Below are 15,263 nucleotides of genomic sequence, written 5' to 3'. Positions count from 1 at the left end.
AGTAAGATATACCAGTGGATCCTCGCCAGTGAGGCTTCACGTTCCTTAGGATGGCTGAAATAGGAAGATAATTTACAAAGAAATAAAGAAGAACCTTCATACACCATGGCTGGGAAAACAAATGCATAGCTGCTTTGGGAAACAAACTAGCAGCTCTTGGAGTATTAAAGTTATTACATGGCAAATTAATTTTACTGCTAGGTATATATACTTAACAAATGAAAATGGTGGACACAAAAACTTGTATGTAAATATTTATAGCAGCATTTCCCATAATAGTAGAAAGGGGGAAACAAAACACACATCTATCCACATATGGATAAATTAGTATATATACAGAATGGAATATTATTTGGCCACAAGAAGTAATGAAGTTTTGAGAACATTAGAAGCATTGTACTTATGATGCTAACCACAAATGATGATATGCTTCCACTCATACGAATGTCAAGAGTGCAGGCCGATCTGTGAACTGAAGACCAGCTTGGTCTATAGACTGCAGCCACGGCCATTGTGAAAACCTGTCTCAAAAAACCAAAACCAAACCAAAAATAAAAAAGGAATGTAAAGAGGAAATTTTAACAGAGACTGAAAGATTTGTAGTTGTCCAAAGTTAGAGACAGTGTGTGTGTTCTGACACTGTACAGTATATGCAAACTGTCCTGTGTCCACTTCCCATCTTACTGCAGGAATGGCATGACAGAGTCACACTACCTCACCTGGCTTTTTATGTGGGTTCAGGGACCTGCCCCCGGTCATCAGGCAAAAGCTTTTAGCCTGCTGAGTTAATTCCCTGGCCCACAAAGATTCTTTTTGAAGCAACAAAAATGTTTTAAGCTGTACTGTGGGGATGATTGTCCATATTTGTGAATATACTGAAAACCACTGAACTGTATACTTTCAATTGGTGAGTGTCTGATCTGTTGAAAAAGTACAAAAAATAGTCTAAATTGAGGCCTCACCAGGAGGGGGAGCCATGCCCCAACACTGTTTGGATAGCCAGGAACCGGAAGTTGGATGGCCCAGAGATCTAGCGTAGAACCAAACACAACTGCCTCCACAGTCCCCGACCCCCCCAAGTCAATGAAATGATTCCTAACGACATCCTGCTATACTTATACATCAATGTCTAGCTTAATCACCACCAGAAAGGCTTCCTCAGGCACAGTGGTGCACACCTTTAATCCCAGTGCTGGGGTGGGGGTGGGGGGTGGGACACGCAAAGGCAGGCAGATCTGAGAGTCTGAAGCCAGTGAGCTCCAGCTGTTATACAGAGAAACCCTGTTTCAAATGACGAACAAACAAACAAAAACAAAAAAACAAACAAAAACCCAACAAAAAAGAAAAGCTTCCTCCAGCAGTGGAAGGGCGCAGGTGTGGATCCACAGCCTAACATTAGGCAGAGTTTGGGGAACCCTAAGGAAGAGGGGAGAAAGGATTGTAGGAACCAGACGGGTTGAGGACACCAGGAGAGCACGGCTCACAGAATCAACTAAGCAGGGCTCATACAGGTCCACAGAGACTGAGGCAACAATCATGGAGACTACACGGGTCTGTGCTGGGTCCTCTGCTACATGGTGGCCTCATTCAGCCTTGATACGAGGTTTGTACTTAGTCTTATTGCAACCTGTGACGCTGTGTTCAGCTGATATCCCTGGGAGACCTGCTTTTTTATGGAGGGAAATGGAGAAGGAATGTATTTGGGGAAGAGAGCGAAGTGGGAGGAGAACAGAGAGGAACAGAGAAAGGGGAAACAATGGTAGGGACATATTGTATGAAAGAATAATGAATAAAAAGAAAAAAGGAAAAAAAAAAGCAGGGGCTGGAAAGATGGCTCAGCAGTTAAGAGCACTGTCTGCTCTTCCAGAGGTCCTGAGTTCAATTCTCAGCAACAAGATGCCCTCTCCTGGCATGCAGTGTTCATGCAGACAGAACACTCATATACATAAAATAAATAAACCTTAATAAAAAAGAATATAAAAAGTGTGACATAGTAACAAGCCCCAAATGTAAGCAGTCCAAGACTCGCACTGCTGGAACCCATACCATGAGATGCTTCTCTTTCTCCTAGCTGCCATCAGTGTGTCAGCCTCCCACAGTAAGCACTGTTTCCTGATCTGCCCCGGCAGCCACTCTATCTCCAGAGACCACTCATGCTTCTTGCTGGGACTCAGTCAAAACCTTAATCCCACTCACTGTTGTATCTTCAGAACTGCTGGCCCTTTAGTCTTGGGCGGAGAGATCATGTAGGCGAGTAGTAAAGCCCCCCTGGGTGTGTCTGTGAAAGTCTCTAGACCCCAGTGACATGCCTGACAGTAGGCAGTAGGAGAGGGACAAAGAACCACCTTGAACGTGGGTGGCACCATCTAAATAAATTGCAGGCCCAGGTGAAATAAAAGGGGGAGGGAAAGGAAGCCAGCTAGGGCAGGTCTTCTGTTTCCTAGCAACCACTGTGCCACTCTCCTACCCCTGTCAACTCCCAGCCTCAAGCTGTTTTGTGCAGGGATTTTGCCACAAGAAGCCAAGCTGAATGACACAAGTAGTCAGTCCACTGTCAAAGAGTGAGAAGACCTGCTCTCACTGTACATGGTTCCTCATAATCCAAACACAGGCATTGTGAAAACCCTGTCTGCATGAATATATGCCCACTGTTGAATCTGCAAACTAATCGCAGGTCAGAATGAAAGCTAACATATTTTAATATTATGTGTAACAGCTTGAAATAGGTTTAATCCAAGCATGGTGGTGCATGCCTTTCATCCTAGCACTCGGGAGGCAGAGGCAGTCAGATCTCTGAGAGTTCAAGGCCAGCCTGGTCTATAGTGAGGTCCAGGACAGCCAGAGATATGTAGAGAGACCCTGACTCAAAAAAACAAACGAAACCAAAATTTACCTGAGAAATGGAATTTTTCTTCAGAGAAGTGGGCCAGCTGTGCACATATTCTGCTCTTCTCCTGCAACAAGGTTTCTTTTAAGGCACTTTCTCTGTGTCCTCTGGAGTTGAGTGCATCAATAAGCTGGTCTAGCTGCTCACAGGAACTGTAAAAGCACCACCGATTTGGCTTATGCACTGGTTTTGGCAGAAGTACAGAATCGCCGAATGGACCTTGGTCAAGGCTGGAGGTAGATTCAGATTCAGACATGAAGGGCTCTTCGATTTTAACCGATACCTGAGGACCGTGAGACGGGGCACTGCTGTGAAATGACGACGGTCGAGGCAACAGCATGTCTTCAGTGAGACCTGAGTAATCCTCTTCTATGAACAAGCCAGGAATAGAAGGGAAGATCCAGTACCGCCTGTACAAGCGGTCTCGCCCCAGCGGGAAGATGTTAGTACAGGCGATGGCGCTCTGGATCTTGTCTAGGAGTTCGCGCTCTTTCCGCTGGTGCTCTTGTCTGAGAGCGTCTTCTGCATCAGCACTCAGAGGCTCCTGCTTTATACAGTATTCCATCTCTTCTTGCTTTATACATTGTTTAACTCCATTTTGTCCGGCTTTCCCTGTGTTGAAATAAAACGTATCATCACCATTTTTGTTGTTGTTAAGATTTATTTATTTATTATGTATACAGTGTACACCTGCAGGCCACAAGAGGGCACCAGATCTCATTATAGATGGTTGTGAGCCACCATGTGGTTGCTGGGAATTGAACTCAGGACCTCTGGAAGAGCCGTCAGTGCTCTTAACCTCTGAGCCATCTCTCCAACCCCATCATTACTTTATTTCCCTTGGGTTTTTGTTGTTGTTATTGTTTGAGACAGGGTCTCCTTATGTAGACCTAGCTGCCCTAGAGCTCACAGAGATCTATCTGCTTTAGCTTTTAAAGGCCTATGCCATCATTGCCAGCCTCACTATATTTTAAATTTTCACTAAAGAAATATGAGACACACCAGGAGGTGGTGGCACATGCCTTTAATCCCAGCACTGGGAGACATAGGTAGGTGAATCTCTGCATTTGAGGCCAGTCTGGTCTACCAAGTGAATTCCAGGATAGCCAGGGCTACACGGAAAAACCTTGCCTCAAAAAATGAGACAAAACCAAAACAACAATAACAAACAGAAAGAAATATATGACATTAAGCTAATTATGATTTACTGTGTCATTATGGATTGAACTGTATTTTACAGTGGCTGTATTTGAAGGGGGGGGCCTTAACTGGCCAGGATTGGTGTCCTAAGAACAGGACAAGTACATCTCCTCCTCTCTGGCATGCAGAGAACAAGCTGTGTGAAGACACAACAAGAGATCTTTGTGTGTAGGCCTGCACATTGCTTTAACATAGTAAAGAGTAAAAATTAGTAAAAACAGACTCAATACAACTTGCTAGGGGCTGGAGAGATGGCCTAGCAGTTAAGAGCACTGACTGCTCTTCCAGAGGACCTGGGTTCAATTCCCAGCATTCACATGGAGTTCACAGAAACTCCAGTCCCAGGGGATCTGGCACCTCACACGCATGCACACAGGCAAGACACAAAATCACATAAAAAAAAAATGTTAAAAAACTTGCTAACTAAAATTTGAAGTTGTTCAGGATGCAGAGGCAGGCGAGGCCAGCCGAGTTTACACACTGAGTTCTAACCCAGCCAGAGCTACAACAATGAGATCCTATCTCAAGCTTCCCCAGCCACGCCCCCCAAATGTGACGTTTAGGAGATGATGATCTATGACTGGCACAGTGGGTCAGAGCTATAATCCTAGCACTTGGGAGGTAGAGAGGCAGGGGCAGGATTCAAGGCCAGCCTTGGCTACATGGCATGTTCAATGTTTCAAATCAACTGGAAGAGGAAAAAAAGAGCATGAAACTGACCTGTGAAACAGCAAACAAATATTGTATCTTTTCCTTAAATGACATATGAATAAAGAACTTTCATAAATATACTATGTCAGGGGCACTATCACATCTGTGATCCCTTTACTTAGGATGACTTCAAGTTTGAGACCAGCCTCAGCTATAAAGCAAGTTCCAGGCCCGACTGGGCTATGTAGTGACGCCTTGTCTTGATGCAATATAAACAAAACAATCCAGTAACTACAGTAATGGTTTTCTTTTTCTTTTTAAATATTTGTCTATTTATTATGTATACAGCGCACATCAGATCATATTATAGATGGTTGTGAGCCACCATGTGGTTGCTGGGACTGAACTCAGGATCTCCGGAAGAGCAGTCAGTGCTCTTAACCTCTGAGCCATCTCTCCAGCCCAACAGTAATGTTTTTCACAACATCATTTTATAACAAAATGTTTTTACAATCATCAAGGCAGATGTTTAAGATACCACACAGACATGGTGACATATACCTATAATCCCATCACTCAGAGGTAAAGGAAGGAGAATCAGGAGTTCAAGGTCAGTCCTGGCTACACAGTGAGCACAAGGCTGTCCTGAATCAAGACCTAGCCATGAAGCAGAAACACAGTCCTGCTGGCAGTGAGCTGACAGATACCTCTTGTGCTCCTTTTATGTGATCCTGGATCTTCTTCATCTTCAGTGGCCACATCAGGGTCCAGATCTTTCTGTTCTATTTCTTTGCTCTCAGTACTAATATCAAAATCTTCCCTTCCTTCTTCCCTGAAAGAAAAAGGAATGACCTTAAAATGTGGAGAAAGTATAACTAAGAGGCATGTAGGGACCTGGGTTCAATTCCCAGCATCCACATGGAGTTCGCAGAAACTCCAGTTCCAGGGGATCTGGCACCTCACACACATGCACACAGGCAAGACACCAAAGCACATAAAATAAAGAATAAATGTTAAAAACCTTGCTAACTAAAATTTGAAGTTACGGGCTGGAGAGATGATACAGAGGTTAAGAGAACTGTCTGAGTTCAATTCCCAGCAACCACATGATGGCTCACAACAATCTATAATGAGATCTGGTGCCCTTTTCTGGCTTGCAAGTATAAAGCACACATATATAGTAACTCAATCAATCAATCTTAAAATATTTTTTTGAAGTTACTCAGGAGGACAAGAAGTGTAGGGATAAAGACAGAACAGAGATTGAGAATGGGAAACCAGTGAGTGGCCCAACTTGAGCTTTTGTTAATGATACCCTTCTATGCTCATAGACAGGAGCCTAGCATAACTGTCTTCTAAGAGGCTGCATCAGGCAGCTGATGGAAGCTTGAGGAGTTTTGTGGAAGAGTGGGAGGAAAGACTGAGGGAGCCAGAGAAGTCAAGGACACAAGAAAACCTACAGAGTCAACTAACCTGGGCCCATGGAGGCTCACAGAGACTGAACCACCAACCAAAGAGCATGTATGAGCTGGACCTAGACCCCCTACGCATATATAGCAGATGTGCAGGGTCACTATGTTACTCTCTACCAATGGAAGTAGGGGATCTCTCTGTATCTATCACCTGCCTTTGGATTCCTTCCCCTACCTGGGCTGCCTTGTCTGGCCTCAGTGGGAGAAGATGCACTTATTCCTGCTGTGACCTGAGGTGCCAAGGTGGGTTGGTCCCCCTTAGGGGTCTCCCTTCTCTGAGAAGGAGGACAGAATAGAATGGGGAAGGGGTTAGGGCAGGACTGGGAGGAGCGGGGGAGGGGGCTGGAATCAGGCTGTAAAGTGATTAAGTAAATAAGCAGAAAAAAAGAAATTAAGGGAAAAAAAATTAAAATAAGAAAAAGGTGTGGTTGATGTATGACTGTAATTCTAGCTCTTGGCAAAAGTGAATCAGGAGTTCTAGGGTGGCTATGGCTACATGAAACCCTACCAAAAACACAAAGATAGGGAAAAGTGGATATTTGTTTGTTCAGACAGTATGAGCTGTAACTCACTGTGTAGCCCAGGCTGACCTTAGTTCAAGCTAACAACAACCATCCATCTTCAGCCTCCAGAGTGGGATTACACATGTAAGCCACCATGCCTGGCTTCTTTCTGGAAAACTGAGAAGAGGCTATGCTGTAGATCAGTGGGAGGGCACGTGCTTAACACCTTCCAGAGCCTGGGTTTAGTCCCCAGCAAAAAAAAAAAAAAAAAAGAAACCAAAATAACAATTTATAATATTATGAACATCATGCATTTAGTCCCAGCACTTGGAAGGCAGAGAGAGGCAGATCTGAGTTCAAGGGCAGCTTGGTCTATATAGCGAGTTCCAGGATAGTCAGGGCTACGTACAAAGAGGGTGCAGGATATTCGATCATACTGGGAAACTGGCTTACATACTGGAAAAACCTGTTTCTAGTGTGGTGTGGCTCAGCCCTAGCACACACTTTTAATGCAAGAGCTTTCTGTAAGCAAGAGCTAAATAAAGTTAAGCCTAGATCAAGAGGTGGAGCAGGCGACCAGTTGACAGGAAGTGAACATAGGAAACAAACTAGACAGTGAGAGGAAGTCGGAGAGAACACAGGAAGTAGAAAGGAGGGACAATCAGTTTGGAGGGTTTTTAAGACAGCATGCAGTAGAAAGGGCTTTTTCCTTCTGGGACTTTGGTGAAATAGGAAGGTCAGCTGGGTGCTTTCTCTGCCTCTCTGAGCTAGTGGGCTTTCACCCCAGTATCTGGCTTCTGAGTCTTCATTGGTAAAAATTGAACATTGAGATTTTGTTTTAAAAACAACAGAAAGAACCAGCTTCAAAAACCCAAAATAAACAATCTTGTTTTATTAAAAAAAAAAAAAAAAAAAAAAGGAAAAGAAAGAAAAGGGAATCACCATTTCAACACATACAATTTAGTGATTTTTAGCATATTTACAAGATTGCCTATGATAGTCTGAATGCGAATAGCCCCATAGGCTCATATATTTGAAAGTCTAGTCCCTAGTTCTAGACTGTTTAGGAAAAGGTTAGGAAGTGTAACCTTGTTAGAGGAGGCGTGTCACTGGGGGTGGGCTTAGAGGAGGCGTGTCACTGGGGGTGGGCTTAGAGGAGGCGTGTCACTGGGGGTGGGCTTAGAGGAGGTGTGTCACTGGGGGTGGGCTTAGAGGAGGTGTGTCACTGGGGGTGGGCTTAGAGGAGGTGTGTCACTGGGGGTGGGCTTAGAGGTTTCGAAAGACCAGCCAGCAACAGTCTTTTTCTGTATAGGGATGTAGAAGACATATACCTATTTGTTTATACTTTCATCAGTTGATGAACATTTAGTTTGTTATTTTTTACAATTTACAAGTTACTGTTAGGAATAAGACTAAGCCAAGCGTGATGGTATGTACCTATAATCTTAATACTTGGGAAGCAGAGGCAAGAGGATTCAGTTTGAGGCTATCTTGGTATTCAAAAAGGATGACAGAAATCAACCTGTCTCAGAGGCACTGTGAAACAGTGGACCTATTTTTGTGGTGGCTGTGGAGCGGAGAAGGAAATAAACTATTTAGGGAAGAAATATCACTCGTTAAAAATAACCTATTGAAAGCTTTCTGGGAAGTTACCATTTACAACATGGATTTTAAGAGAAAGTGAGTTTTTATATTTTCAAAACTTTGGCTAAAAATTAACATGTATATATTTAAAAATCTATACATAAATTTCATAGGCTTTTTAATATAATTATAGAAAATTATTTTTTTAACTCTGAAAGCATTTAGAGTTTCAGGTGTCTTACTTTTATTCTTATTCTTTATGTATATGAGGTGAATAAAGCAAGCCATATGAGGAGTGAAATCCAAGCATACCCTAGATCTGCAGTTGAATTTTGCTGCTCATCCTCCTTCAGTTTTTCTTGTTTCTCTTTCATTTTCTGCTCTTGTTCCTTAAGTTTTTCTTCCTTCCTTCTACGTATTCTGAAAGTCAAATAAAAGATTGCGGTCCATCTGACGCAAAGGTGCTTTTCACTTAGCATCTTTCTTTTATTGAGCTATAGAAAATACTCAGAATGCTGTTACAAACTCTTTTGGGGAAATCCACCCCATGCTCTTTAGAAGCACCCAACATGAGCACAAGCTGGTGCTGTGTCCACAACATGAGCTTTAATCAGGGAGTCAAAGTGCGTGGTGCTTACCGAGCAGCTGTGGCTTCTCTCTCTTTCCGGTGTTGCTCTGCTTTGAGCTCTCGGAACTCCTGCTTAGCCTGTCGTAATACGTCAACATAATCCTCAATGAAATCCCTGGTAGAAACTAGGGTTAGTAGCTTCCCACAGAGAGCATGAAGTATCTTCATTTTTTCTCCTGCCAAAATGGATTAATTTCTGTGTTATCAGTAAGGAAAAAGGGAACGGTGTATGACAATTTGTAATTCAATGGTAAAACGCCTAATGAAGAACAAGGAGTAGCCGATACGGTGGCACGTTTGTTTAGTACCAGCATTTGGGAGGAAAAGGCAGGCAGATCTTTTTGAGGTTAAGGCCAGCTCGGTCTACACAGTGAATTCCAGGTCAACCAGAGACATAGTGAGACACTGCCTCAAAACAAACAAACCAAAAACCAATCAACCAAACAACTCTAACACCAATAATGAACTGCTTTTTCTTATTGTCTTTAATAACTGATTTATCATCTGGAGTTTCTTTTCGGCTTGTTACTTTTCTGAATAAAAGAGATGGGTAGGAAGGAGGCAGGTTAGAAAAATCCCAACTCGCAGTTTACCTGGTGTCAAATCATACACAGAAGTGCTGGACAGTTTTTTCACCAGGCTGGGATTGCTTAATCGAAGCTCCATGCAGGCGTCATCTGTAGCATCGAATCCTCCTCGTTTCTGGTATCGGTACTTTGCATTTGCTGATGTTACATCAGCACCTGAAGCTAATATGTGCAGTCTGAGGATTTCAGAGAGAGTGCAGCTATCAAGATCCAAGCTTTTCAAACTGCAGCCTATATTATTGAAAATGAAACAGTCATTTAGAAAATAGACAATGAATACTCAGCAATGTAAATGTACCTTTATAAATGAAAATGAAATGCCAAACAACAACAAAAAATAAAGCCCACACATACCCTGGTGTAACTGTGGCCATGCAGCGGCCAAGGATGCAACTGCAGACAGTGCAGATTTTGTGGGGTCTGCGTCCTCATCCAAAGCCTCTGTTAGATCTTTAAGGAGATAAATACTTTATTCTAGTGCAGGAATATTTAGGAAGAATGCCCTTTTAAAACGATGAACGAAACAGCTTAGCATTCAGGGACCTCAGAAGAACCAACACCCAGCACAGCGTTAATCACATTCTTGGTCTCCACCAAAGCAACAGAGCCTAGAACACAGACTTTAGACTAACATTTCCTTACAGAGCACACGAGAAAATTTCCAAATTACCAGCAAGGTGCATTTACATATTCCAAAGTGGCAAAATGTATTTTAGAATTTAATCACTCGTTTAATATAACCTTAGGAAGTCTACTTTGAAAGTTGAGTAAAGATATCCAATCTTATAAACATCTTAAGGTTGAATCATGACACAGCATAGATTGTAATTATCACAAAACTGGCCAAAAAAACTGCCAAAAGAACTTTTACAGCCAGCCCTGTTATCAATTATTTATGCTTTTCATTAAAATTTCCTCACTTTTAGAATTTTTCAATCTAAGAAACACTGGGAAGATTTCCCTTTATTTTCTCAAAGAACTGCTTTAGCTTTGAAAACTATTAGTTACAGCAAAACCAAACAGCAAATCTACTGGTACAAATATATAACATCATATAAACAACTCTTCCCAATTATAATACACAGATAAAAAAAACTCCAGTGCCAACTGTACCCCTCACGCTTGCCAGAAACAAAAACCAAACAAACCAACTGGCTGCTGTATTACAGTACAGTGTCTACAAGTTACTCTAAGCAACAGGCCATGCTCTGGTTTTAACACTGCCAGTAACTACTAGTATACATCCTTTAGACAAGTCACTTAAGTTGGCCTTTACTTTCTAGAAAAGCAGTTTGTAAGTACTTCAAGTATTTACTAGCAGATCAATATAAGAAAAGCATTTGTTAAAATGTGTGAGAAGGTGAGAAATCTGTCCGTCTGTCTTGTCACCTCTCCTGTACTACCACCATCGACCTCAGGCTAATCTGAGTCCGTGCTTCCCTTGTTCTAGCATGTGATTCAATTGGCAAAGCTTCCAGGTTGATAAAATGAACTTTAGAGAACGAAGTGAGTAACTCTTCCAAGGAAATGGCAACTCTGGGGTCAAGCCTGATCACAATTACTGATGATGTTAAGATACAAAGTGTACACAGGACCACAGAGAAGTTACCTGATTACATTTAGTACAAATGCTGAAGTCTCACCTACCAGACCTAACTCAAGTGGCACACAATATATTTTTCCTACCAGGCAAATACTAGACCTAAAACTTTACGAATCCTCTGGAACAGGAGTTACAGACAGTTGTTAGCTTCTGTGTGGGTGCTGTGATTCAGACCAGGGTCCTTTGCAAGAGTAGCCAGTGCGCTTAGTCGTTGAGCCATGTCTCCAGCTCAAAACATGTATTCTTCAGCTGCATCCTGTACCATATGGACTCTAGAGAATTCCTAGGACCTTTAAAAAATTATCCCCTAGGTTCTTTCTTACAAGAGAGTATGGCTAAGCTGTATCCAGTATAACTGCACAAAACAGTTGTATTCATTAGATTTTTGTTTTATTTTGAGACAGGGTCTCTCTATAGTCCTGGCACTGAGCTATATGCATAGACCAGGCCAGCCTCAAACTCCCAGAGACTCTCTCTCTGCCTCCCTTACTATTACGTGTATACCTATTGTTGTAAGTGCTGGGATTGAAGGTGTGCTCCACCATGCCTGGCTTTATAGATCATTTTAATGTATAAAGAGCTACATACAATTCCAACACTCAGTAATGATATCCCCTCCCGCCCCAAAAAGCTCAAAACTGTTCTATTTAAGGAGCGTGCTCTTGTCCTTCAAAAGGACTTTGAACTCATGGTATAAAACAAAACTTAGGAAATTGGTTGTGGTAGAACATGCTTGTGAGCCAGCACTTAGAAAGTGGAGTAAGGAGGCAGTAGCTCACGGTCAACCTCAGCTACATTGCAACACCAAGAGATACTATCTCCAACCATCAGTAGCAACAACAAAAATACCAAAGGCAGGAATAGAGGAACTGATGGCTAGTACAAGATTTTAAAAACTGACAAAATTTCTAAGATTTGACATAAAACAGATCTCCTAAGGGCTAATAAAATTAGATATGGGTGATGCTAAGAGGAAAAATAACTAGCTTTTTAATTTGTTGCCTATTTTGAGATAATATACTATAATGTAATACAGGGTTATGGTTTAGCCTGCCTAAATTTGTGGTCTATTGCCTCCTTACTAGCCCTGTTTCTTTTAGCTACATCTCTGTTTCTTTGCATGGGACATAAAACAGTCAGAGTGGAAGTTATAACTGGTAACAAAAACACCAACAGCTTTCTAATTTTTTTGCTTTGTATTAACTGATTTTCCCACACAAGCTCCTTCTCATTCTTTGAAAAAAAAAAATCACTGTGTTATTACATGTGCATGCGTGCCTGTGTGAGTGCAGGTGTGTGTGTAGAGGTCAGACGGCAAGTCCTTTAGGTGTTGGTTCCGTCATAACTTTACCAATAACTATAGTATTACTGGCTAACACAACACAATGGCTATATGAATACTTTTATTTGACTGACTGAATCACCTAAGATGAAAATGTGGCCGTCATGCTGCTAAGACAACCTTTATATGGAGCCTCCAGTGATCAGCACTTAAGCTGGAGAGTACATTCACTTCGACTCAGACCATAAAATCAAGAGGGCAGATAGATGCAGATTTATCAATATCCCATTGATCCAGGAGCGGGGCACAGAACTCAAAAACTATCTAGGGCTTATCAGAGGTCTGTGTACCCTAGGCTGGACTTGAATTCTGTGTTGCTGAGGATGACTTTGATGATCCTCCTGCCTCTGCCTCCCACGTGCTGGCAACATGGTGTGCCCTTCCATGGGCAATTTTATGAGGTGTTGGGCCGTGTGCATGCTAGGTAAGCATATCTATACACATAGCTTTTAAATGATGGAAGTAAAGACAGTTTACTAAGAAAATAAAAGGAAAGACACATCTGAGAGTGCAAGTAGACCAGCTGGACCAAATCCAGAGCTCAAAAGACTTGTGAGCAGGTTTTTAGTTTTCTAAAGGTTTCTCTAAGACATTTTTGCTATGTAAAATATTACTGACATTGGATATTTAAGAGCTTAGAATTTAAATTTTAAAAAATCCAAATGTTAGTGTAAAAAATGCCAGACCTACAATAAAACCAGCAATAGTATTTTAGCTGAAAGTTAGAACAGTTCAAATTCTCTCAATCAAGAGCAGAGGAAAAGGTTATTTAGCAGAATTTCCTGGGGGCACTGAAGATACTAGCTAGTGAGATGCTTCTAAATTACAAGGGAAAATGTAAAGAAACAAAAGGCAAACAACTCAGGAAAAATGTCTCAAGGGCTGTCAGAAACAAGTCACAGCAGCGACAACTAGTAATGCATTGTTAGCATAATATAACTTAAGAGTCAGATAAACAGAATACCTATATTTTCTAATTACAAAAGAAAAGCTAGTTTTGAAATAATAAAAAAAAAACAGTTTTACTACAAAGCTTCTAGTTCAATCAGCAATGATGTTGAACTCTGACCTTTGGTGTCAGCATCAGTTATCTGCTCTTTGGCTACTTCCTCCTCTTCTTCAGCCATCGCCTGGAAGATTGCAGTCAGGAAGAAAAAAAGCAATTCACACAGTGGGCCTTCACTGTCATTTCCTACAAGAGCTTCCTCTAACACTTCTGTGAATAAAACGTTTAAAAGGAATTTAAAGTTCTGTCATGACTGAAGAAACAACTCCATTGGAAAATAACAAACATTCAATCAACATCAGCCTGTGCAACTGCTCTCAAGTGTTTATGAAAGAAGATCTACATATTATCTAAACCAAAATAGATTATGACTTCAACACAGAAAAAAAAAGCCAAAGTCAGTGCACTAAAGATAGTCAAAATAGCCTCACTGGACCAATAAATATAACATCTAAATTTAAAGTTGAGGCACAAATTTAGCTACATTTAAAAACATACAATTTCGACAAATGTGGTGATGCATGCCTGTTCCTAAAGTTGGAGGCAGAGGCAGGATTGCCACAGATGAAGGCAGCTTGTTCTACCAGTCTACATAGCAAGTTCTGGGTCATCCAGGGCTATATAGTAATACCTTGTCTCAAAAATAAAAACAAACAAAATAAATAAATAAAATATTCAATGAGTTATTGTTCCATTGTTCATAAGAGTTATGTGGGGTGCTGTTTACCAAATAGTGCACAGGAGAGGTAATTATCATTATTAGGCTTTAATCATAACATTGTATAGGTATTAGATGTTTCTTTTCTTATTTATTTTACCTAAATAGCATTGTTTGGATGCTCTTGATTCATAAGGCACAGTGCTTCAAGCCTTAACCCTCGCCCATAAGGAGAAACTGAAGAATCTGAAAATCCTGCTGCTCAATGTTTTCTTATCTTATTAAAATGAAAATGACAGTGCAAATCTGTATTGGAGGCTTTCTATAAGCATCTTTAAAAAATTATTGGATAACATTTTCAAATTTGATTCAAATTCCTCCTCATTTTGGACTCTATTATAAATGTTTATACAAAGTTTATAAACACACAGGTAAATTAGTTATAAATTAGAAATGGAAAATATTTGTCTAAACTCTCACATGCCATTCCTCGCTCAAGAGGATCTACTCTCCAGCCCTTACATCCTAGGTCTATAACTTATGAGTCCCAAGCCTAACAGCAACGGTATCTGTTTCCTAGTGGGAGGTCACATGAAGAGAACTGAGGCATGTGCATGAAGAAGCCATCTTATACAACTAGGCAGTCAAGCCTTCATGTGCTCTCAGTCCTAGCTCCCAAAGAGAAGTTGTGTTCAGTGCCCCTACAGAGCTGGGAGAAGTCACTGTCACGTAAGCTGCCGTGCAGCACCAGGTAAGCTGAGTACTTGCCTAAGGTTACTCCCTCTGGAAACTCATCCTGAAGATCAAAAAGTTCCCCAAACGCATTGAGGAACTCCAGAACCATCAGAGCATCACCAAAGACTTCAGGAGGTAGTCGAGTTTTCACTGGCGTTGGTTCTGGAAGTTCCTGCAAAGTTAGACAGTCCATGTAACACCTGAGCCACGTGCAGGAACTGAAAGGAGTACATGCCCTAACTATTCTTAACTAGTAAACTGTCCCACGTGCACTAGCGGCGCTCAGCCCAGACGCTGCCACCCCGACCTTAGGAACTTACTCAAGTCTACTAAACCACAGTCCATAAAAAGAACCATGAGGAAAAGACACGTCTTTTACTAAAGAAGATAACTTCAGGCCGAAGCAT

At 41.5% G+C, this 15,263-nt stretch overlaps 1 protein-coding gene across 10 annotated transcripts in view; it reads right to left on the bottom strand.

Moving 5' to 3' along the window:
* Window positions 1-15,263, bottom strand: part of BAZ1A (bromodomain adjacent to zinc finger domain 1A) — a 116,065-nt gene that overhangs the window by 17,724 nt on the left and 83,078 nt on the right. For 8 of the 10 annotated variants that reach the window (XM_084792349.1, XM_084792350.1, XM_084792346.1 and 5 more), the window contains 8 exons: window positions 14,890-15,028; window positions 13,527-13,673; window positions 9,867-9,962; window positions 9,519-9,743; window positions 8,936-9,101; window positions 8,610-8,717; window positions 5,446-5,570; window positions 2,894-3,499 (listed from right to left, as the gene is read on the bottom strand). In XM_084792349.1, the coding sequence (XP_084648475.1) occupies window positions 2,894-3,499; window positions 5,446-5,570; window positions 8,610-8,717; window positions 8,936-9,101; window positions 9,519-9,743; window positions 9,867-9,962; window positions 13,527-13,673; window positions 14,890-15,028 (1,612 nt within the window). The remainder of the gene's footprint in view (window positions 1-2,893; window positions 3,500-5,445; window positions 5,571-8,609; window positions 8,718-8,935; window positions 9,102-9,518; window positions 9,744-9,866; window positions 9,963-13,526; window positions 13,674-14,889; window positions 15,029-15,263) is intronic. The other 2 variants (XM_084792352.1, XM_084792353.1) reach the window with 1 other exon arrangement.

This window comes from Acomys minous (assembly GCF_964271855.1).
Source record: "Acomys minous genome assembly, chromosome: 8".
Lineage (NCBI taxonomy): Eukaryota > Metazoa > Chordata > Mammalia > Rodentia > Muridae > Acomys > Acomys minous.
Note: the sequence above shows the minus strand (reverse complement) of the source record. Positions and strands in the feature narration are given on the sequence as shown.